Source organism: Amaranthus tricolor, chromosome 9 (genome assembly GCF_026212465.1).
Source record: "Amaranthus tricolor cultivar Red isolate AtriRed21 chromosome 9, ASM2621246v1, whole genome shotgun sequence".
NCBI classification, from domain to species: Eukaryota; Viridiplantae; Streptophyta; class Magnoliopsida; order Caryophyllales; family Amaranthaceae; genus Amaranthus; species Amaranthus tricolor.
In genome coordinates, this window is record NC_080055.1 from 14,370,893 (window position 1) to 14,395,369 (window position 24,477).

The 24,477-nt window shown below is 30.3% G+C and overlaps 1 protein-coding gene across 1 annotated transcript in view; it reads left to right on the forward strand.

The window, feature by feature from the left end:
• The window catches only part of LOC130823269 (uncharacterized), a 144,705-nt gene extending 120,562 nt beyond the window's left edge, over positions 1-24,143 (forward strand). The window contains exon 2 of the mRNA XM_057687894.1: positions 23,946-24,143. Within this exon, the coding sequence (XP_057543877.1) occupies positions 23,946-24,143 (198 nt within the window). The remainder of the gene's footprint in view (positions 1-23,945) is intronic.
• The last annotated feature ends 334 nt before the right edge of the window (positions 24,144-24,477 follow it).

Here is a 24,477-nt window from a genome sequence, read left to right on the forward strand (position 1 = left end):
CCATGTTTCGTGAAAAACTAACCAAGTTTAAGCTACTTTATGCGCAAAAGTGCAAAAAACGCTTAAAAACCCTTAAAATCGCAACTAAACATGTAATATCTAGTATATGAATATTATTTAAAGATCTAACCACCTCAACACTATAATATATAAGAAATAGTGTCTTGTGTCAATTTTCGTGCAAAACAAACAAAGTTTGAGCTACTTTATGCGCTACAGCGGCAAAAACGCTTAATAACCCTTAAAATCGCAAATTAACACGTAATTTCTACTATATGACTATTATTTACAATTCTATCCTCTTCAATACAATAAAATATACGAAATACTGTTGTTCGCCATGTTTCGTGAAAAACAAACCACATTTGAGCTGCTTTATGCGCTAAAGTGGCAAAAACGCTTAAAAACCCTTAAAATCAAACTTAGCACGTAATTTCTACTATATGACTATGATATAGAATTCTAACCACATCAACACAATAAAATATTCCAAATAGAGTTGTTTGCCAAGTTTTGTGCAAAACAAAAAAAGTTTGAGCTACTTTGTGTGCAAAAGTGACAAAAACGCTTAAAAACTCTTAAAATTGAAACTTAACACGTAATTTCCAGTATATCACTATGATTTACAATTCTAACCACTTCAACATAATAATATATACCAAATAGTGTTGTGTGCCAAGTTTCGTGCAAAACAAACCAAGTTTAAGCTACTTTATGCGCAAAAGTGCCAAAAACGCTTAAAAACCCTTAAAATCGCAACTAAACATGTAATATCTAGTATATGACTATTATTTAAAATTCTAACAACCGCAACACAATAACATATACGAAATAGTGTTGCGTGTCAAGTTTCGTGCAAAACAAACAAAGTTCGAATTACTTTATGCGCTAAATTGGCAAAAACGCTTAATAACCCTTAAAATCGCAAATTAACACGTAATTTCTACTATATGACTCTTATTTACAAATATAACCACTTCAATACAATAAAATATACGAAATACTGATGTTTGCCATGTTTCGTGAAAAACAAACCATGTTTGAGCTACTTTATGCGCTAAAGCGGTAAAAATGTTTAAAAACCCTTAAAATCTCAACTTAACACGTAATTTCTTCCATATGACTATGATTTACAATTTTAACAACTTCAACACCATAATATGTACCAAATAGTGTTGTGTGCCAAGTTTCGTGCAAAGCAAACCAAGTTTAAGCTACTTTATGCGCTAAAGTGGCAAAAACGCTTAATAATCCTTAAAATCGCAAATTAACACGTAATTTCTACTATATGACTATTATTTGCAATTCTAACCACTTCAATACAATAAAATATATGAAATACGGTTGTTTGCCACGTTTCGTGCAAAACAAACCAAGTTTGAGCTACTTTATGCGAAAAAGTGCAAAAAACGCTTAAAAACCCTTAAAATCGCCACATAACACGTAATTTCATGCATATGACTATGATTTACAATTCTAACCACTTCAACACCATAATATGTACCAAATAGTGTTGTGTGCCAAGTTTCGTGAAAATCAAACGAAGTTTAAGCTACTTTATGCGCAAAAGTAGCAAAAACGCTTGAAAACCCTTAAAATCTAAACATAACACGTAATTTCTACTATATGACTATGATATACAATTCTAACCACTTCAACACAATAAAATATTCCAAATAGAGTTGTTTGCCAAGTTTCGTGCAAAACAAAAACAAAGTTTGAGCTACTTTATGCGCAAAAGTGACAAAAACGCTTAAAAACCCTTAAAATCGAAACTTAACACGTAATTTCTAGCATATGACTATGATTTACAATTCTGACCACTTCAACACAATAATATATACCAAATAGTGATGTGTGCCAAATTTCGTGCAAAACAAACCAAGTTTAAGCTACTTTATGCACAAAAGTGCCAAAAACGCTTAAAAACCCTTAAAATCGCAACTAAACATGTAATATCTAGTATATGAATATTATTTAAAGATCTAACCACCTCAGCACTATAATATATAAGAAATAGTGTCTTGTGTCAATTTTCGTGCAAAACAAACAAAGTTTGAGCTACTTTATGCGCTACAGCGGCAAAAACGCTTAATAACCCTTAAAATCGCAAATTAACACGTAATTTCTACTATATGACTATTATTTACAATTCTAACCACTTCAATACAATAAAATATACGAAATACTGTTTTTTGCCATGTTTCGTGCAAAATAGACCAAATTTGAGCTAGTTTATGAGCTAAAGTGGCAAAAACGCTTAAAAACCTTTAAAATCGCAACTTAACACGTAATTTCGAGCATATGACTATGATTTACAATTCTAACCACTTCAACACAATAAAATATTCCAAATACTGTTGTTTGCCAAGTTTCGTGTAAAACAAACCAAGTTTGAGCTACTTTATGCGCAAAAGTGCAAAAAACGCTTAAAAACCCTTAAAATCGCAACTTAACACGTAATTTCTTGCATACGACTATGATTTACAATTCTAACTACTTCAACACCATAATACGTACCATATAGTGTTGTTTGTCAAGTTTCGTGCAAAACAAACCAAGTTTAAGCTACTTTATGCACAAAAGTGCCAAAAACGCTTAAAAATCCTTAAAATCGCAACTTAACATGTATTTTCTAGTATATGACTATTATTTACAATTATAACCATCTCAACATAGTAATTTATACCAAATAGTGTTGTGTGTCAAGTTTCGTGCAAAACAAACAATGTTTAATCTATTTTATGTGCTAAAGTGGCAAAAACCCTTAAAATCGAAACTTAACACGTAATTTGTACTATATGACTATGATATACAATTCTAACCACTTCAACAAAATATTCCAAATAGAGTTGTCTTCCAAGTTTCGTGCAAAACAAACAAAGTTTGAGCTACTTTATGCGCAAAAGTGACAAAAACGCTTAAAAACCCTAAAAATCGAAACTTAACACGTCTTTTCTAGCATATGACTATGATTTACAATTCTAACCACTTCAACACAATAATATATACCAAATAGTGTTGTGTGCAAAGTTTCGTGCAAAACAAACCATTTAAGCTACTTTATGCGAAAAAGTGCCAAAAACGCTTAAAAACCCTTAAAATCGGAACTAAACATGTAATATCTAGTATATGAATATTATTTACAGATCTAACCACCTCAACACTATAATATATACGAAATAGTGTTGTGTGCCAAATTTCGTGCAAAACAAACAAAGTTTAAGCTACTTTATGCGCTACAGTGGCAAAAACGCTTAATAACCCTTAAAATCGCAAATTAATACGTAATTTCTACTATATTACTATTACTTACAATTCTAACCACTTCAATACAATAAAATATACGAAATACTGTTGTTTCCCATGTTTCGTGCAAAATAAACCAAGTTTGAGCTACTTTATGAGCTAAAGTGGCAAAAACGCTTAAAAACCCTTAAAATCGCAACTTAACACGTAATTTCTTGCATATGACTATGATTTACAATTATAACCACTTCAACACAATAAAATAAACCAAATAGTGTTGTTTGCCAAGTTTCGTGCAAAACAAACCAAGTTTGAGCTACTTTATGTGCAAAAGTGCAAAATACGCATAAAAAACCTTAAAATCGCAACATAACACGTAATTTCTTGCATATGACTATGATTTACAAATCTAACCACCTCAACGCCATAATATGTACCATATAGTGTGGTGTGCCAAGTTTCGTGCAAAACAAACCAAGTTTATGCTACTTTATGCACAAAAGTGCCAAAAACGCTTAAAAACCCTTAAAATCGCAACTTAACATGTAATTTCTAGTATATGACTATTATTTACAATTCTAACCACCTCAACACAATAATTTATACCAAATAGTGTTGTGTGTAAAGTTTCGTGCAAAACAAACAAAGTTTAAGCTACTTTATGCGCTAAAGTGGCAAAAACGCTTAAAAACCCTTAAAATTGAAACTTAACACATAATTTCTACTATATGACTATGATATACAATTCTAACCACTTCAACACAATAAAATATTCCAAATTGAGTTGTTTGCCATGTTTCGTGCAAAACAAACAAAGTTTGAGCTACTTTATGCGCAAAAGTGACAAAAACGCTTAAAAACCCTTAAAATCGAAACTTAACACATAATTTCAAACATATGACTATGATTTAAAATTCTAACCACTTCAACACAATAATATATACCAAATAGTGTTGTGTGCCAAGTTTCGTGCAAAACAAACCAAGTTTAAACTACTTTATGCACAAAAGTGCCACTTAAAAACCCTTAAAATCGCAACTTAACACGTAATTTATTACATATGACTATGATTTACAATTCTAACCACTTCAACAACTTAATATGTACCAAATAGTATTGTGTAACAAGTTTCGTGCAAAACAAACGAAGTTTAAGAAACAAACCAAGTTTAAGAAAAAATCAAGTTTAAGCTACTTTATGCACAAAAGTGCCAAAAACGCTTAAAAACCCTCAAAATCGCAACTTAACATGTAATTTCTAGTATATGACTAATATTTTCAATTCTAACCACCTCAACACAATATTTTATACCAAATAGTATTGTGTGTCAAGTTTCGTGCAAAACAAACAAAGTTTGAGCTACTTTATCCGGTACAGCGGCAAAAACGCTTAATAACCCTTAAAATCGCAAATTAACACGTAATTTCTACTATATGACTATTATTTACAATTCTAAGCACTTCAATACAATAAAATATACGAAATACTGTTGTTTGCCATGTTTCGTGCAAAACAGACCAAATTTGAGCTAGTTTATGAGCTAAAGTGGCAAAAACGCTTAAAAACCTTTAAAGTCGCAACTGAACACGTAATTTCTAGCATATGACTATGATTTACAATTCTAACCACATCACCACAATAAAATATACCAAATAGTGTTGTTTGCCAAGTTTCGTGCAAAACAAACCAAGTTTGAGCTACTTTATGCGCAAAAGTGCAAAAAACGCTTAAAAACCCTTAAAATCGCAACTTAACACGTAATTTCTTGCATACGACTATGATTTACAATTCTAACAACTTCAACACCATATTATGTACCATATAGTGTTGTGTGCCAAGTTTCGTGCAAAACAAACCAAGTTTAAGCTACTTTATGCACAAAAGTGCCAAAAACGCTTAAAAATCCTTAAAATCGCAACATAACATGTATTTTCTAGTATATGACTATTATTTACAATTATAACCATCTCAACATAGTAATTTATACGAAATAGTGTTGTGTGTCAAGTTTCGTGCAAAACAAACAATGTTTAATCTATTTTATGTGCTGAAGTGGCAAAAACCCTTAAAATCGAAACTTAACACGTAATTTGTACTATATGACTATGATATACAATTCTAACCACTTCAACAAAATATTCCAAATCGAGTTGTCTTCCAAGTTTCGTGCAAAACAGACCAAATTTGAGCTAGTTTATGAGCTAAAGTGGCAAAAACGCTTAAAAACCTTTAAAGTCGCAACTGAACACGTAATTTCTAGCATATGACTATGATTTACAATTCTAACCACATCAACACAATAAAATATACCAAATAGTGTTGTTTGCCAAGTTTCGTGCAAAACAAACCAAGTTTGAGCTACTTTATGCGCAAAAGTGCAAAAAACGCTTAAAAACCCTTAAAATCGCAACTTAACACGTAATTTCTTGCATACGACTATGATTTACAATTCTAACAACTTCAACACCATAATATGTACCATATAGTGTTGTGTGCCAAGTTTCGTGCAAAACAAACCAAGTTTAAGCTACTTTATGCATAAAAGTGCCAAAAACGCTAAAAAATCCTTAAAATCGCAACTTAACATGTATTTTCTAGTATATGACTATTATTTACAATTATAACCATCTCAACATAGTAATTTATACGAAATAATGTTGTGTATCAAGTTTCGTGCAAAACAAACAATGTTTAATCTATTTTATGTGCTGAAGTGGCAAAAACCCTTAAAATCGAAACTTAACACGTAATTTGTACTATATGACTATGATATACAATTCTAACCACTTCAACAAAATATTCCAAATAGAGTTGTCTTCCAAGTTTCGTGCAAAACAAACAAAATTTGAGCTACTTTATGCGCAAAAGTGACAAAAACGCTTAAAAACCCTTAAAATCGAAACTAAACACGTAAATTCTAGCATATGACTATGATTTACAATTCTAACCACTTCAACACAATAAAATATACCAAATAGTGTTGTTTGCCAAGTTTCGTGCAAAACAAACCAAGTTTGAGCTACTTTATGCGCAAAAGTGCAAAAAACGCTTAAAAACCCTTAAAATCGCAACTTAACACGTAATATCTTGCATACGACTATGATTTACAATTCTAACAACTTCAACACCATAATATGTACCATATAGTGTTGTGTGCCAAGTTTCGTGCAAAACAAACCAAGTTTAAGCTACTTTATGCACAAAAGTGCCAAAAACGCTTAAAAATCCTTAAAATCGCAACTTAACATGTATTTTCCAGTATATGACTATTATTTACAATTATAACCATCTCAACATAGTAATTTATACGAAATAGTGTTGTGTGTCAAGTTTCGTGCAAAACAAACAATGTTTAATCTATTTTATGTGCTGAAGTGGCAAAAACCCTTAAAATAGAAACTTAACACGTAATTTGTACTATATGACTATGATATACAATTCTAACCACTTCAATAATATATTCCAAATGGAGTTGTCTTCCAAGTTTCGTGCAAAACAAACAAAATTTGAGCTACTTTATGCGCAAAAGTGACAAAAACGCTTAAAAACCCTTAAAATCGAAACTAAACACGTAAATTCTAGCATATGACTATGATTTACAATGCTAACCACTTCAACACAATAAAATATACCAAATAGTGTTGTTTGCCAAGTTTCGTGCAAAACAAACCAAGTTTGAGCTACTTTATGCGCAAAAGTGCAAAAAACGCTTAAAAACCCTTAAAATCGCAACTTAACACGTAATTTCTTGCATACGACTATGATTTACAATTCTAACAACTTCAACACCATAATATGTACCATATAGTGTTGTGTGCCAAGTTTCGTGCAAAACAAACCAAGTTTAAGCTACTTTATGCACAAAAGTGCCAAAAACGCTTAAAAATCCTTAAAATCGCAACTTAACATGTATTTTCTAGTATATGACTATTATTTACAATTATAACCATCTCAACATAGTAATTTATACGAAATAGTGTTGTGTGTCAAGTTTCGTGCAAAACAAACAATGTTTAATCTATTTTATGTGCTGAAGTGGCAAAAACCCTTAAAATCGAAACTTAACACGTAATTTGTACTATATGACTATGATATACAATTCTAACCACTTCAACAAAATATTCCAAATAGAGTTGTCTTCCAAGTTTCGTGCAAAACAAACAAAATTTGAGCTACTTTATGCGCAAAAGTGACAAAAACGCTTAAAAACCCTTAAAATCGAAACTAAACACGTAAATTCTAGCATATGACTATGATTTACAATTCTAACCACTTCAACACAATAAAATATACCAAATAGTGTTGTTTGCCAAGTTTCGTGCAAAACAAACCAAGTTTGAGCTACTTTATGTGTAAAAGTGCAAAATACGCATAAAAAACAACATAACACGTAATTTCTTGCATATGACTATGATTTACAAATCTAACCACCTCAACGCCATAATATGTACCATATAGTGTGGTGTGCCAAGTTTCGTGCAAAACAAACCAAGTTTAAGCTACTTTATGCACAAAAGTGCCAAAAACGCTTAAAAACCCTTAAAATCGAAACTTAACATGTAATTTATAGTATATGACTTTTATTTACAATTCTAACCACCTCAACACAATAATTTATACCAAATAGTGTTGTGTGTAAAGTTTCGTGCAAAACAAACAAAGTTTAAGCTCCTTTATGCGCTAAAGTGGCAAAAACGCTTAAAAACCCTTAAAATTGAAACTTAACACATAATTTCTACTATATGACTATGATATACAATTCTAACCACTTCAACACAATAAAATATTCAAAATAGAGTTGTTTGCCAAGTTTCGTGCAAAACAAACAAAGTTTGAGCTACTTTATGCGCAAAAATGACAAAAACGCTTAAAAACCCTTAAAATCGAAACTTAACACGTAATTTCTAACATATGACTATGATTTAAAATTCTAACCACTTCAACACAATAATATATACCAAATAGTGTTGTGTGCCAAGTTTCGTGCAAAACAAACCAAGTTTAAACTACTTTATGCGCAAAAGTGCCACTTAAAAACCCTTAAAATCGCTACTTAACACGTAATTTATTGCATATGACTATGATTTACAATTCTAACCACTTCAACACCTTAACATGTACCAAATAGTGTTGTGTGACAAGTTTCGTGCAAAACAAACGAAGTTTAAGAAACAAACCAAGTTTAAGAAAAAATCAAGTTTAAGCTACTTTATGCACAAAAGTGCCAAAAACGCTTAAAAACCCTTAAAATCGCAACTTAACATGTAATTTCTAGTAATTCAAAGCATCTTCTACAGTATTATAGTGTAACTTTAATAATTATGTTTGTACTATTTACTTTTTCTCTTTAGTTTCTTATTGGAAGAGCAGATTGCACCTTATCTCTTCCTTTGTGTATAAATAAAGTGTCTAGCTCTAAGATGATAGCATCCTGTAATTTTCTTTTGTTTAAGTCTTATCTCAAATAAATCTAACTTTCTTTACTTATCTTATTATTATCAATTATATAATAAGATTTATATCCACAAAATTATTAAATTATTTTCTCTATCATTTTCTCTATCGATCCTGTATTCCCTATTGGTATCAGAGCCAGTAAGTTATTAAATTGATTAATTGTGCATTTATTAAATTGCATTTGTATTGAGTGTTGGTAAAGTGCTTGGTCAGCCTAATTAAGTTGTTGGTAAGCCATTTTAAGTCTTGGTGTTCCCGGTTAGGTGGTCCCACTGTTCCCATTCAATTCAGTCATATTTAGTTTATGCAACATTTAATTTATTAATGGCAAACTGGTTAAGGAAAGCTATTAGTTTAGGATCACCTAATAATATAATTCAAAGTAGTGAAGTTCATATAGAAAAGAACTTTTCAAATTGGGAAATTCCAAAAGAAAATCTTACTAAAATTTATCATATAGGCATTACTGATTTTAAGACTGCATTTAGCATCAAAACTCATGAAGAGACTAGAAGCATTCAAAAAGAATCTGAAACTATGCATTTACTTTCAGAATCCAGCATTAAAGCTTATCTCAAACACAGATTTAGATTCATTCATTTTGGCCTTGTTCAAATAGGAATAAAACCATTAGTTCATAAAGGAGTTGATTGTCCAATTTTCCTAGCTCTCAGAGACGATCGACTTAATAATTATAAAGATTCTGTTTTGGCTATGATTCAAACTAATATCTGTAATGGCCCAATATATTTCAATTGTTTTCCAAACTTTACAGTAGATCTTCAAGACCCATTAATCTTATCTTCATTAATTTTAGATATTCAAATTTTAAATAATAAATTTAAAGAGTTTGCTAGAAATTTTGCAATTGTTTTCCGTGTTTATTTTAGATTAATGAATTCCACAGTTAATCCAAAATTCATACATGAGGCTTCTTCAAAAGAAGAAACTATTTTTATAGAGGTTCATGCTGAGAATACTAAATCAATAGTTTCTACAGCAAAAACCTTGAGATGGGATCAAATTTCTATTCCTGAGACATTTCAATTCTCAAATCCAATGCCTCCTAGAAACATAAGACAAGAAATAGAATGCATTGAGGAAGACGAAAATAAAGTTCTTATAAGGTTTGGGTCTATGAGAGAATTATCTAGTTCTCCTTGTACTTCTTCTTCCAACTATCCACGAAGATCTTTTTCTTTTCCTCAATAAACAACTTCAGTCATTTCTGAACCAATCAAAGTCAGATATAAATCTCCTATTCCTGAATATGAAGCAAATGCTTCTCAAACTTCTCAAATCTCTTAATCTAGACCTGCATCTCCCACAATGTCTGATATGCAAAATTTTGACTCTATCAATACAATTACTAAAGATTTTGAAATAGATAAAAACTATCTAAGAGATGAATTTAATTCCTCTCACAATGCTGAACATCGAGATTGGTTTAGATCTTTTTCTCGCTCCTTTAAAGACTCAATAAGAGATGTATGGTATAAAGATATGAATACTATTCAAATTAATATCCGGTTTTTTACATGGTTTTTATTGTTTTGTGAAAAACAAGGTATTGCTAATCCATATTCTCAAAATCACATATTTGTACAAACCAAACTTTAAAAAAATTGGGTTTTGAAAGATGGACAAACAATTAGTTCAGTTCATCCACCATTACAAAATATTACTTTTCCCTATTATGACCGTGAAATAAAGGCTAGTCCTTTTAAAGAAGGAAGAGTAGATCAAACAGATAAAACTCCAAATGTAGAAGACATCATTAAAATTTATCATCAAAATAATTTTACAAATCAAATCCTTCATACCGTTGCTACACAAGTAGATCAACATTCAAATAAGGTTGATAATTTACAAAAAGAAACCTCTAGATCCATAGCCCCTAATACGATTGCACCATTAGGATCTGATAAGGTTTCTGCACCGCATTTCAAACCACCAGGATTAACTATACCTATGACTCAAATGTTTCCAAAAAATGGTTTTACTTCTTCTAACTCTAATTCTGCAGTGTTAGATAAAATTCAAAAATCTTTACAAAAATTAGCAGATAGTCCAAGTCATATTAAGGTTTTGAGTAAATATCAAAGTTCAGATATATCTTCTGATGAAGAAAATTCTGAGTCTTTAATCATTTCAAAAGTTGCAAAGCAATTTCAAGAATCTGATAATGATCCTCATCAAATTAATAAAATACGATCATCTTGGAAGAATATCCCTACAAAAAACTATTATCCTAGGCCTACTCCTGTTGATCTTCAATATGAAGAAAGGTCTACATTTACCTCCAAATCCTTTTCCCCAGATATGATCCATGAATGGAACATAGATGGAAAATCTGATTATGAAATTCTTAATACTCTTCAAAATATGGGAATGGCTATTGTAGCTTACAAGGCAAAACCTTTGGATGAACAAATAATTTTTGGTTTTATTATATCAGGTTTTACTGGGCAATTAAAAAACTGGTGGGATAATCTTCTCACTTTACAAGACAGATTAGAAATTTTGAATCACGTTACTGACATCATGGATGAACAAGGAAATGTATTTCAAAAATCTGACTGCTGTGATTTCTTAATCATAGTTATTGCCTTTCATTTTGTCGGTAACCCTACTCAAACTCTTTCTTCTGGAGAAACGATTTTACAAAATTTACGTTGCCCAACTTTAAGTGACTATAGATGGTATAAAGATACCTTCTTTAGTTATGTTTTACAAAGACAAGATTGCAATCAAAGTTTTTGGAAAGAAAAATTTATATCAGGACTACCAAAATTATTTGCTCAAAGAATTTTTAGAAAAATAGCTGAACATGATACAGATAAAGAACAAGCTCTTAATAATACTACTTATGGAGGACTATTCGCTTTCATTAAAAAGGAAGGTCTTTCTTTATGTGAAGAACTCAAACTCCAAGCCAAATATACCTCTGAAAAGAAACAATCTAGGAAAGAAATTGGATGTTTCTGTGAAGCATTTGGTATGGAAGCTATTAGAGCTCCCTCTACAAAAAAGAAAATTAAAAAACAATTTTCTAAATTTTCAAAAGATAAAAATAAAAATTCTTATCCTTCTTATTATCGAAAGAAACGAGGAAAGAAAAATTTCAGAAATATCCGAAAATCAAACAAAGCTTTCAAAATCTTTTGTTATTCGTGTGGAAAACCTGGGCATAAAGCAAATGCTTGTACCACAAAGAAAAAGATTCAAGAATTATTTATTAACGACTCTGAGCTAGGAGATAAAATATCCAAAATATTATTACAAACTCCTGAGTCTACTTCTTCTTCTTCTTCAGAAAAGGAAGATGATGAAATTTTACAAATTAATGATCAAACTTCTGATTTGGTATCAGAGCCAGTAAGTTATTAAATTGATTAATTGTGCATTTATTAAATTGCATTTGTATTGAGTGTTGGTAAAGTGCTTGGTCAGCCTAATTAAGTTGTTGGTTAGCCATTTTAAGTCTTGGTGTTCCCGGTTAGGTGGTCCCACTGTTCCCATTCAATTCAGTCATATTTAGTTTATGCAACATTTAATTTATTAATGGCAAACTGGTTAAGGAAAGCTATTAGTTTAGGATCACCTAATAATATAATTCAAAGTAGTGAAGTTCATATAGAAAAGAACTTTTCAAATTGGGAAATTCCAAAAGAAAATCTTACTAAAATTTATCATATAGGCATTACTGATTTTAAGACTGCATTTAGCATCAAAACTCATGAAGAGACTAGAAGCATTCAAAAAGAATCTGAAACTATGCATTTACTTTCAGAATCCAGCATTAAAGCTTATCTCAAACACAGATTTAGATTCATTCATTTTGGCCTTGTTCAAATAGGAATAAAACCATTAGTTCATAAAGGAGTTGATTGTCCAATTTTCCTAGCTCTCAGAGACGATCGACTTAATAATTATTAAGATTCTGTTTTGGCTATGATTCAAACTAATATCTGTAATGGCCCAATATATTTCAATTGTTTTCCAAACTTTACAGTAGATCTTCAAGACCCATTAATCTTATCTTCATTAATTTTAGATATTCAAATTTTAAATAATAAATTTAAAGAGTTTGCTAGAAATTTTGCAATTGTTTTCCGTGTTTATTTTAGATTAATGAATTCCACAGTTAATCCAAAATTCATACATGAGGCTTCTTCAAAAGAAGAAACTATTTTTATAGAGGTTCATGCTGAGAATACTAAATCAATAGTTTCTACAGCAAAAACCTTGAGATGGGATCAAATTTCTATTCCTGAGACATTTCAATTCTCAAATCCAATGCCTCCTAGAAACATAAGACAAGAAATAGAATGCATTGAGGAAGACGAAAATAAAGTTCTTATAAGGTTTGGGTCTATGAGAGAATTATCTAGTTCTCCTTGTACTTCTTCTTCCAACTATCCACGAAGATCTTTTTCTTTTCCTCAATAAACAACTTCAGTCATTTCTGAACCAATCAAAGTCAGATATAAATCTCCTATTCCTGAATATGAAGCAAATGCTTCTCAAACTTCTCAAATCTCTTCATCTAGACCTGCATCTCCCACAATGTCTGATATGCAAAATTTTGACTCTATCAATACAATTACTAAAGATTTTGAAATAGATAAAAACTATCTAAGAGATGAATTTAATTCCTCTCACAATGCTGAACATCGAGATTGGTTTAGATCTTTTTCTCGCTCCTTTAAAGACTCAATAAGAGATGTATGGTATAAAGATATGAATACTATTCAAATTAATATCCGGTTTTTTACATGGTTTTTATTGTTTTGTGAAAAACAAGGTATTGCTAATCCATATTCTCAAAATCACATATTTGTACAAACCAAACTTTAAAAAAATTGGGTTTTGAAAGATGGACAAACAATTAGTTCAGTTCATCCACCATTACAAAATATTACTTTTCCCTATTATGACCGTGAAATAAAGGCTAGTCCTTTTAAAGAAGGAAGAGTAGATCAAACAGATAAAACTCCAAATGTAGAAGACATCATTAAAATTTATCATCAAAATAATTTTACAAATCAAATCCTTCATACCGTTGCTACACAAGTAGATCAACATTCAAATAAGGTTGATAATTTACAAAAAGAAACCTCTAGATCCATAGCCCCTAATACGATTGCACCATTAGGATCTGATAAGGTTTCTGCACCGCATTTCAAACCACCAGGATTAACTATACCTATGACTCAAATGTTTCCAAAAAATGGTTTTACTTCTTCTAACTCTAATTCTGCAGTGTTAGATAAAATTCAAAAATCTTTACAAAAATTAGCAGATAGTCCAAGTCATATTAAGGTTTTGAGTAAATATCAAAGTTCAGATATATCTTCTGATGAAGAAAATTCTGAGTCTTTAATCATTTCAAAAGTTGCAAAGCAATTTCAAGAATCTGATAATGATCCTCATCAAATTAATAAAATACGATCATCTTGGAAGAATATCCCTACAAAAAACTATTATCCTAGGCCTACTCCTGTTGATCTTCAATATGAAGAAAGGTCTACATTTACCTCCAAATCCTTTTCCCCAGATATGATCCATGAATGGAACATAGATGGAAAATCTGATTATGAAATTCTTAATACTCTTCAAAATATGGGAATGGCTATTGTAGCTTACAAGGCAAAACCTTTGGATGAACAAATAATTTTTGGTTTTATTATATCAGGTTTTACTGGGCAATTAAAAAACTGGTGGGATAATCTTCTCACTTTACAAGACAGATTAGAAATTTTGAATCACGTTACTGACATCATGGATGAACAAGGAAATGTATTTCAAAAATCTGACTGCTGTGATTTCTTAATCATAGTTATTGCCTTTCATTTTGTCGGTAACCCTACTCAAACTCTTTCTTCTGGAGAAACGATTTTACAAAATTTACGTTGCCCAACTTTAAGTGACTATAGATGGTATAAAGATACCTTCTTTAGTTATGTTTTACAAAGACAAGATTGCAATCAAAGTTTTTGGAAAGAAAAATTTATATCAGGACTACCAAAATTATTTGCTCAAAGAATTTTTAGAAAAATAGCTGAACATGATACAGATAAAGAACAAGCTCTTAATAATACTACTTATGGAGGACTATTCGCTTTCATTAAAAAGGAAGGTCTTTCTTTATGTGAAGAACTCAAACTCCAAGCCAAATATACCTCTGAAAAGAAACAATCTAGGAAAGAAATTGGATGTTTCTGTGAAGCATTTGGTATGGAAGCTATTAGAGCTCCCTCTACAAAAAAGAAAATTAAAAAACAATTTTCTAAATTTTCAAAAGATAAAAATAAAAATTCTTATCCTTCTTATTATCGAAAGAAACGAGGAAAGAAAAATTTCAGAAATATCCGAAAATCAAACAAAGCTTTCAAAATCTTTTGTTATTCGTGTGGAAAACCTGGGCATAAAGCAAATGCTTGTACCACAAAGAAAAAGATTCAAGAATTATTTATTAACGACTCTGAGCTAGGAGATAAAATATCCAAAATATTATTACAAACTCCTGAGTCTACTTCTTCTTCTTCTTCAGAAAAGGAAGATGATGAAATTTTACAAATTAATGATCAAACTTCTGATTTGGTATCAGAGCCAGTAAGTTATTAAATTGATTAATTGTGCATTTATTAAATTGCATTTGTATTGAGTGTTGGTAAAGTGCTTGGTCAGCCTAATTAAGTTGTTGGTTAGCCATTTTAAGTCTTGGTGTTCCCGGTTAGGTGGTCCCACTGTTCCCATTCAATTCAGTCATATTTAGTTTATGCAACATTTAATTTATTAATGGCAAACTGGTTAAGGAAAGCTATTAGTTTAGGATCACCTAATAATATAATTCAAAGTAGTGAAGTTCATATAGAAAAGAACTTTTCAAATTGGGAAATTCCAAAAGAAAATCTTACTAAAATTTATCATATAGGCATTACTGATTTTAAGACTGCATTTAGCATCAAAACTCATGAAGAGACTAGAAGCATTCAAAAAGAATCTGAAACTATGCATTTACTTTCAGAATCCAGCATTAAAGCTTATCTCAAACACAGATTTAGATTCATTCATTTTGGCCTTGTTCAAATAGGAATAAAACCATTAGTTCATAAAGGAGTTGATTGTCCAATTTTCCTAGCTCTCAGAGACGATCGACTTAATAATTATTAAGATTCTGTTTTGGCTATGATTCAAACTAATATCTGTAATGGCCCAATATATTTCAATTGTTTTCCAAACTTTACAGTAGATCTTCAAGACCCATTAATCTTATCTTCATTAATTTTAGATATTCAAATTTTAAATAATAAATTTAAAGAGTTTGCTAGAAATTTTGCAATTGTTTTCCGTGTTTATTTTAGATTAATGAATTCCACAGTTAATCCAAAATTCATACATGAGGCTTCTTCAAAAGAAGAAACTATTTTTATAGAGGTTCATGCTGAGAATACTAAATCAATAGTTTCTACAGCAAAAACCTTGAGATGGGATCAAATTTCTATTCCTGAGACATTTCAATTCTCAAATCCAATGCCTCCTAGAAACATAAGACAAGAAATAGAATGCATTGAGGAAGACGAAAATAAAGTTCTTATAAGGTTTGGGTCTATGAGAGAATTATCTAGTTCTCCTTGTACTTCTTCTTCCAACTATCCACGAAGATCTTTTTCTTTTCCTCAATAAACAACTTCAGTCATTTCTGAACCAATCAAAGTCAGATATAAATCTCCTATTCCTGAATATGAAGCAAATGCTTCTCAAACTTCTCAAATCTCTTAATCTAGACCTGCATCTCCCACAATGTCTGATATGCAAAATTTTGACTCTATCAATACAATTACTAAAGATTTTGAAATAGATAAAAACTATCTAAGAGATGAATTTAATTCCTCTCACAATGCTGAACATCGAGATTGGTTTAGATCTTTTTCTCGCTCCTTTAAAGACTCAATAAGAGATGTATGGTATAAAGATATGAATACTATTCAAATTAATATCCGGTTTTTTACATGGTTTTTATTGTTTTGTGAAAAACAAGGTATTGCTAATCCATATTCTCAAAATCACATATTTGTACAAACCAAACTTTAAAAAAATTGGGTTTTGAAAGATGGACAAACAATTAGTTCAGTTCATCCACCATTACAAAATATTACTTTTCCCTATTATGACCGTGAAATAAAGGCTAGTCCTTTTAAAGAAGGAAGAGTAGATCAAACAGATAAAACTCCAAATGTAGAAGACATCATTAAAATTTATCATCAAAATAATTTTACAAATCAAATCCTTCATACCGTTGCTACACAAGTAGATCAACATTCAAATAAGGTTGATAATTTACAAAAAGAAACCTCTAGATCCATAGCCCCTAATACGATTGCACCATTAGGATCTGATAAGGTTTCTGCACCGCATTTCAAACCACCAGGATTAACTATACCTATGACTCAAATGTTTCCAAAAAATGGTTTTACTTCTTCTAACTCTAATTCTGCAGTGTTAGATAAAATTCAAAAATCTTTACAAAAATTAGCAGATAGTCCAAGTCATATTAAGGTTTTGAGTAAATATCAAAGTTCAGATATATCTTCTGATGAAGAAAATTCTGAGTCTTTAATCATTTCAAAAGTTGCAAAGCAATTTCAAGAATCTGATAATGATCCTCATCAAATTAATAAAATACGATCATCTTGGAAGAATATCCCTACAAAAAACTATTATCCTAGGCCTACTCCTGTTGATCTTCAATATGAAGAAAGGTCTACATTTACCTCCAAATCCTTTTCCCCAGATATGATCCATGAATGGAACATAGATGGAAAATCTGATTATGAAATTCTTAATACTCTTCAAAATATGGGAATGGCTATTGTAGCTTACAAGGCAAAACCTTTGGATGAACAAATAATTTTTGGTTTTATTATATCAGGTTTTACTGGGCAATTAAAAAACTGGTGGGATAATCTTCTCACTTTACAAGACAGATTAGAAATTTTGAATCACGTTACTGACATCATGGATGAACAAGGAAATGTATTTCAAAAATCTGACTGCTGTGATTTCTTAATCATAGTTATTGCCTTTCATTTTGTCGGTAACCCTACTCAAACTCTTTCTTCTGGAGAAACGATTTTACAAAATTTACGTTGCCCAACTTTAAGTGACTATAGATGGTATAAAGATACCTTCTTTAGTTATGTTTTACAAAGACAAGATTGCAATCAAAGTTTTTGGAAAGAAAAATTTATATCAGGACTACCAAAATTATTTGCTCAAAGAATTTTTAGAAAAATAGCTGAACATGATACAGATAAAGAACAAGCTCTTAATAATACTACTTATGGAGGACTATTCGCTTTCATTAAAAAGGAAGGTCTTTCTTTATGTGAAGAACTCAAACTCCAAGCCAAATATACCTCTGAAAAGAAACAATCTAGGAAAGAAATTGGATGTTTCTGTGAAGCATTTGGTATGGAAGCTATTAGAGCTCCCTCTACAAAAAAGAAAATTAAAAAACAATTTTCTAAATTTTCAAAAGATAAAAATAAAAATTCTTATCCTTCTTATTATCGAAAGAAACGAGGAAAGAAAAATTTCAGAAATATCCGAAAATCAAACAAAGCTTTCAAAATCTTTTGTTATTCGTGTGGAAAACCTGGGCATAAAGCAAATGCTTGTACCACAAAGAAAAAGATTCAAGAATTATTTATTAACGACTCTGAGCTAGGAGATAAAATATCCAAAATATTATTACAAACTCCTGAGTCTACTTCTTCTTCTTCTTCAGAAAAGGAAGATGACGAAATTTTACAAATTAATGATCAAACTTCTGATTCTGAATCTTCGATTTCTTCCTCTCCTATCAAATGCATTAATGTTTTAACAGATAAAGAGAAAAATGTGGAATTTCTTTTTGATCTCGTTGACAAAATCCAAGATAAAGAGATCAAAAGAGAAACCCTTTTGAAACTCAAAACTATGGTTTTGGGTGAAACCTCTACCTCTAAAAACAAAGAAAGTATTCCAATTCCTCAAATTGAACCTTTCAATATTTCAAAATTATTAGAAAAATACTCTTCCAAAGAAATGACTTCTAAATTAATTCCTATTAAGAATCAAACTCTTTCGGTCAAAGATCTTCAACTTGAAATAAATAAAATCAAAGAAGACATCATTTCTATCAAAAATAGTTTAAAGCATTTAGAAATCAAAGATTTCGAACTTGAAACAAAATTATCTATTTTAGAAAACCCCATCTATAAAGAAAATCTTTCTTTGGGAAAAGAGAAAGTTAATGGGGATGATGATGATTCTATCACTGTTATTAATAAAATTAATTTTCAAAAATGGTATGCACCAGTTACTTTTCAAATTGGAGATTTTCAAAAAACCTATATTGCTTTAATTGATAGTGGAGTGGATCAAAATTGCTTAAGGGAAGGATTAGTCCCAACCAAATTTTATGAAAAAACAAAAACTCGGTTATATAGTGCAAATAGTTCACCCATGGATATTAAATATAAAATTTCAAAAGGAAAGATCATAAATGAAAATTATAGTTTTACTAATACTTTCATTATTATTAATGATATTAAGGAAGAAATAATATTAGGCACTCCCTTTTTAACACAAATTTATCCTTTTTGGGTTGATGACAAAGGTGTTCATACAAAAATTTTAGGGAAACAATTATCATTTCCTTTTTTAAGTCCCATGTTACAAAAAGATATTAATTTATTACAAAATTCTTCAGTAATACAAAGTATAAATTTAATAAAACAAAAAGAATTTCAAATTTCCTCTTTAAAAGAAGAAATTTCTTTTCAAAGGATTGAAGAACAATTACAACAATCAAAATTGCAACAAAAAATTTTTAATTTAGAAAATATTTTTAAATCAAAAGTTTGTGCTGATATTCCAAATGCCTTTTGGGATAGAAAAAGGCATATTGTCACATTGCCATATGAAAAGGATTTCTCTGAAAAAAATATTCCTACAAAAGCTAGACCCATCCAAATGAATTCTGAGCATCTTGAATTCTGCAAGAAAGAAATTCAAACTCTTTTAGATAAAAAATTAATAACTCCATCCAAATCTCCTTGGAGCTGTGCAGCATTTTATGTTATGAATGCAGCAGAAAAAGAAAGAGGAGTTCCTAGATTAGTTATTAATTACAAACCTTTAAACAAAGTTCTTCAATGGATAAGATATCCAATCCCAAATAAAAGAGATTTAATTAATCGCTTATATAAAGCCAAAATATTTTCAAAATTTGATATGAAATCTGGTTTCTGGCAAATACAAATTGCTAAAGAAGATAGGTATAAAACTGCATTCACGGTACCATTTGGACATTATGAGTGGAATGTAATGCCTTTTGGACTTAAAAATGCTCCTTCTGAATTTCAACATATAATGAATGATATTTTCAATCAATTTTCTTCATTCATAATTGTTTATATAGATGATGTTTTAATTTTTTCTCATGATATTGATCAACATTTCAAACATTTACATATATTTCTAAACACTGTTGAAAAAAATGGTTTAGTAGTTTCTGCCACTAAAATGAAATTATTTCAAACAAAAACTAGATTTTTGGGACATGACATTTATAAAGGAACAATCAAGCCAATTACAAGGTCTTTAGAATTTGCAGAAAAATTCCCTAACGAAATTAAAGACAAAACCCAGTTACAAAGATTTTTGGGATGTCTAAATTATATATCAGATTTTTTCCCAAAGCTCAGACAAATTTGCATGCCCCTCTTTCAAAGACTTCAAAAAAATCCGCCTCCCTGGTCAGAAATTCATACTAAGACTATTATTGAATTAAAACAAAAAATCAAATCACTTCCATGTCTAGGCATTCCAGATCCATCTGCATTCATGATAGTAGAAACAGATGCATCAGAAATAGGATATGGTGGCATATTAAAACAAAGAATAGATACAAAAGAACAATTAGTTAGATTTCATTCAGGTCTCTGGCTCGGACCTCAAAAAAATTATTCTACCATTAAAAAGGAAATTTTATCTATAGTACTATGCGTTTCAAAATTTCAAGATGATCTTTACAACAAAAATTTTTTGATAAGGATCGACTGCAAATCTGCAAAAGAGGTTCTAGAAAAGGATGTCAAAAACATTGTTTCTAAACAAATTTTTGCAAGATGGCAAGCAATTTTATCAGTATTTGATTTTCAAATAGAGCATATAAGAGGTGAAAGTAACTCTCTCCCTGATTTCTTAACCAGAGAATTTCTACAGGGACATCATAATGCCAAGGAAGAAGAATCAGCAAGAAAAACTCAAAGGGTTCCAGAGTTCAGATGATTACGAAATGGAATCAGATCCAAAACCAAACAAAACAGAACAAAATAAATTTTCATCCTCCAAAAATCTTCAAACTACCCTATCCATTTCAAACAAATTTACTCAACTAAATGATTTTCCCCCACTTCCATATTCACAAATTGTTCAAGAGCCTACTTCACAAAATATTATTCCAAATTCAAAACAAAAGGAACCAACTACAAAAATACCAACACAAAGCTTTACCAAATCTGCATACATTACAAAAACCGAAATAGAAAATGTATATCTCACTAATTTTACAATTCCTCAAAGCCCACAAATTATTAATTCCATCAATCAAAAAACTTTTCCAAAAGGTTGCGAATGGATACCAGAAAATCGTTTTAAAACTCAAAGGTTTTATGAATTTATTTTAGTAGATTCAAACTCTGTTGAAATCCAACATATCAAGGATTCTTCAAAAAAAATAATTTATTCAAAATGTATTTTTAAGAAAATTATTTCGTCTGTAGAATGGGGAGACCCTTATGCAGAACGAATTTTTTCAAAAAGATTTTTCCCTCAAAATTACTCATACTATGATTACAAAATGGCCTGGTATAGAGCATTTTTATTCAGACCATTTGATCATTCATGGTTTTTTATATTTGACAAATATTGTCCAAAGAAATATCCTATGTGGTTTTATCATTGGTGGTATTTATTTGGACCAACTCCTCAAATTTATCCAAAAGAATGCAATGAGGGTTTCACAACTTTTGTTGCCAATTCAAATTATCAAGCTTATGAAACTCCAGTCATGTTTCATGCAGAATTTAAAATTCCATGGATTCTATGTTGGAGTTACTGTCTCAAACAACACCTTCCACGTCCATATCCATATTCATTAATAAGAGAATTCAAAATTAAATGGTGGGACAAATTTACCTTAGAAATTTGTTCAACAAAAAATGTTATCTCCTTTTTTCAAACCGGTATAAAAATGGAATACCAATCTCCATCAACCACCAACAAACCTTCACCCTCAAAAGCAACATCAAATTCAAACTCTCCTCAACACAATAAAAACCCCAAAGTAGAAAGTCCAAATTCAGAATCATTATCTAAAGTCCAGAAAGCTATTCTCAAAAAGATTCTAGAAGATCCACAATATGCAAAGAAAATATTATCAGAAGAATCCTCTGATGAGATTTTATCGGAGTTTTCAAATGAGTCTTATGATCCAACATTTGGTGGCCCATTTGCTCAAGATCCATACGACTTTTAATATTGAGTTCACAAAAGTTCAATTCAAATGTTCAACAACTCAAATTAATTCATCCGGAAGCACAAACGTAAGCAATGACGAAATCAAAAGTATCTTTCAAATGTTCAACAACTCAAATTAATTCATCCGGAAGCACAAACGTAAGCAATGACGAAATCAAAAGCATCTCCAACAGTAATTCAAAGCATCTTCAACAGTAAAGCATCTCCAACAGTGATTCAAAGCATCTTCAACAGTAAAGCATCTTCAATAGTAATTCAAAGCATCTTCTACAGTATTATAGTGTAACTTTAATAATTATGTTTGTACTATTTACTTTTTCTCTTTAGTTTCTTATTGGAAGAGCAGATTGCACCTTATCTCTTCCTTTGTGTATAAATAAAGTGTCTAGCTCTAAGATGATAGCATCCTGTAATTTTCTTTTGTTTAAGTCTTATCTCAAATAAATCTAACTTTCTTTACTTATCTTATTATTATCAATTATATAATAAGATTTATATCCACAAAATTATTAAATTATTTTCTCTATCATTTTCTCTAACTATGAATTACAATTCTAACCACATCAACACAATAAAATATACCAAATAGTGTTGTTTGCCAAGTTTCGTGCAAAACAAACCAAGTTTGAGCTACTTTATGCGCAAAAGTGCAAAAAACGCTTAAAAACCCTTAAAATCGCAACTTAACACGTAATTTCTTGCATACGACTATGATTTACAATTCTAACAACTTCAACACCATAATATGTACCATATAGTGTGGTGTGCCAAGTTTCGTGCAAAACAAACCAAGTTTAAGCTACTTTATGCACAAAAGTGCCAAAAACGCTTAAAAACCCTTAAAATCGCAATTTAACATGTAATTTCTAGTATATGACTATTATTTACAATTCTAACCACCTCAACACAATAATTTATACCAAATAGTGTTGTGTGTAAAGTTTCGTGCAAAACAAATAAAGTTTAAGCTCCTTTAGAGAAAATGATAGAGATATACATTTTCTATTTCGGTTTTTGTAATGTATGCAGATTTGGTAAAGCTTTGTGTTGGTATTTTTGTAGTTGGTTCCTTTTGTTTTGAATTTGGAATAATATTTTGTGAAGTAGGCTCTTGAACAATTTGTGAATATGGAAGTGGGGGAAAATGATTTAGTTGAGTAAATTTGTTTGAAATGGATAGGGTAGTTTGAAGATTTTTGGAGGATGAAAATTTATTTTGTTCTGTTTTGTTTGGTTTTGGATCTGGTTCCATTTCGTAATCATCTGAACTCTGGAACCCTTTGAGTTTTTCTTGCTGATTCTTCTTCCTTGGCATTATGATGTCCCTGTAGAAATTCTCTGGTTAAGAAATCAGGGAGAGAGTTACTTTCGCCTCTTATATGCTCTATTTGAAAATCAAATACTGATAAAATTGCTTGCCATCTTGCAAAAATTTGTTTAGAAACAATGTTTTTGACATCCTTGTCTAGAACCTCTTTTGCAGATTTGCAGTCGATCCTTATCAAAAATTTTTTGTTGTAAAGATCATCTTGAAATTTTGAAACGCATAGTACTATAGATAAAATTTCCTTTTTAATGGTAGAATAATTTTTTTGAGGTCCGAGCCAGAGACCTGAATGAAATCTAACTAATTTTTTGTTTAGAATAATAATGATGATCAAGTTTTACTTCACCAAGATCAAGATCATGATCATGATGATCATCATGAAGAAGAAGATGTGGATTTATCTGCTTGTTTTGAGCCGTCTGATTATCTTAGTTATGATTATTTTGGGCCTTTTCATAGTTATGTTGATGTTGAGGATTTGGAGAGTACTTTCCAAGCTTTTATTTATGGTTGAAAATGATCATAATTAGCTGAATAAAAGGTATTAATCTTCAAATAAAATTGTACGTTGGTTTTTTTCTATCATGTAAATTTTGTTAGTTCGTTAAGCCCTGAGCCAAGAAAAATAGTTGAGAGCCATGTATATTGTATTTTTCTAGATGATGTTCACTAATTAGTTAGTCTTTGTAATTTGGATTTTTTTTAATGTGTTAATTTGAATTATCATTATTTTTAATTATTTTTTTATATATTTTAATGAGTTTAGCTTTTAATCTTTAAAAAAAAATTATTTTCTCTATCATTTTCTCTATCGATCCTGTATTCCCTATTGGTATCAGAGCCAGTAA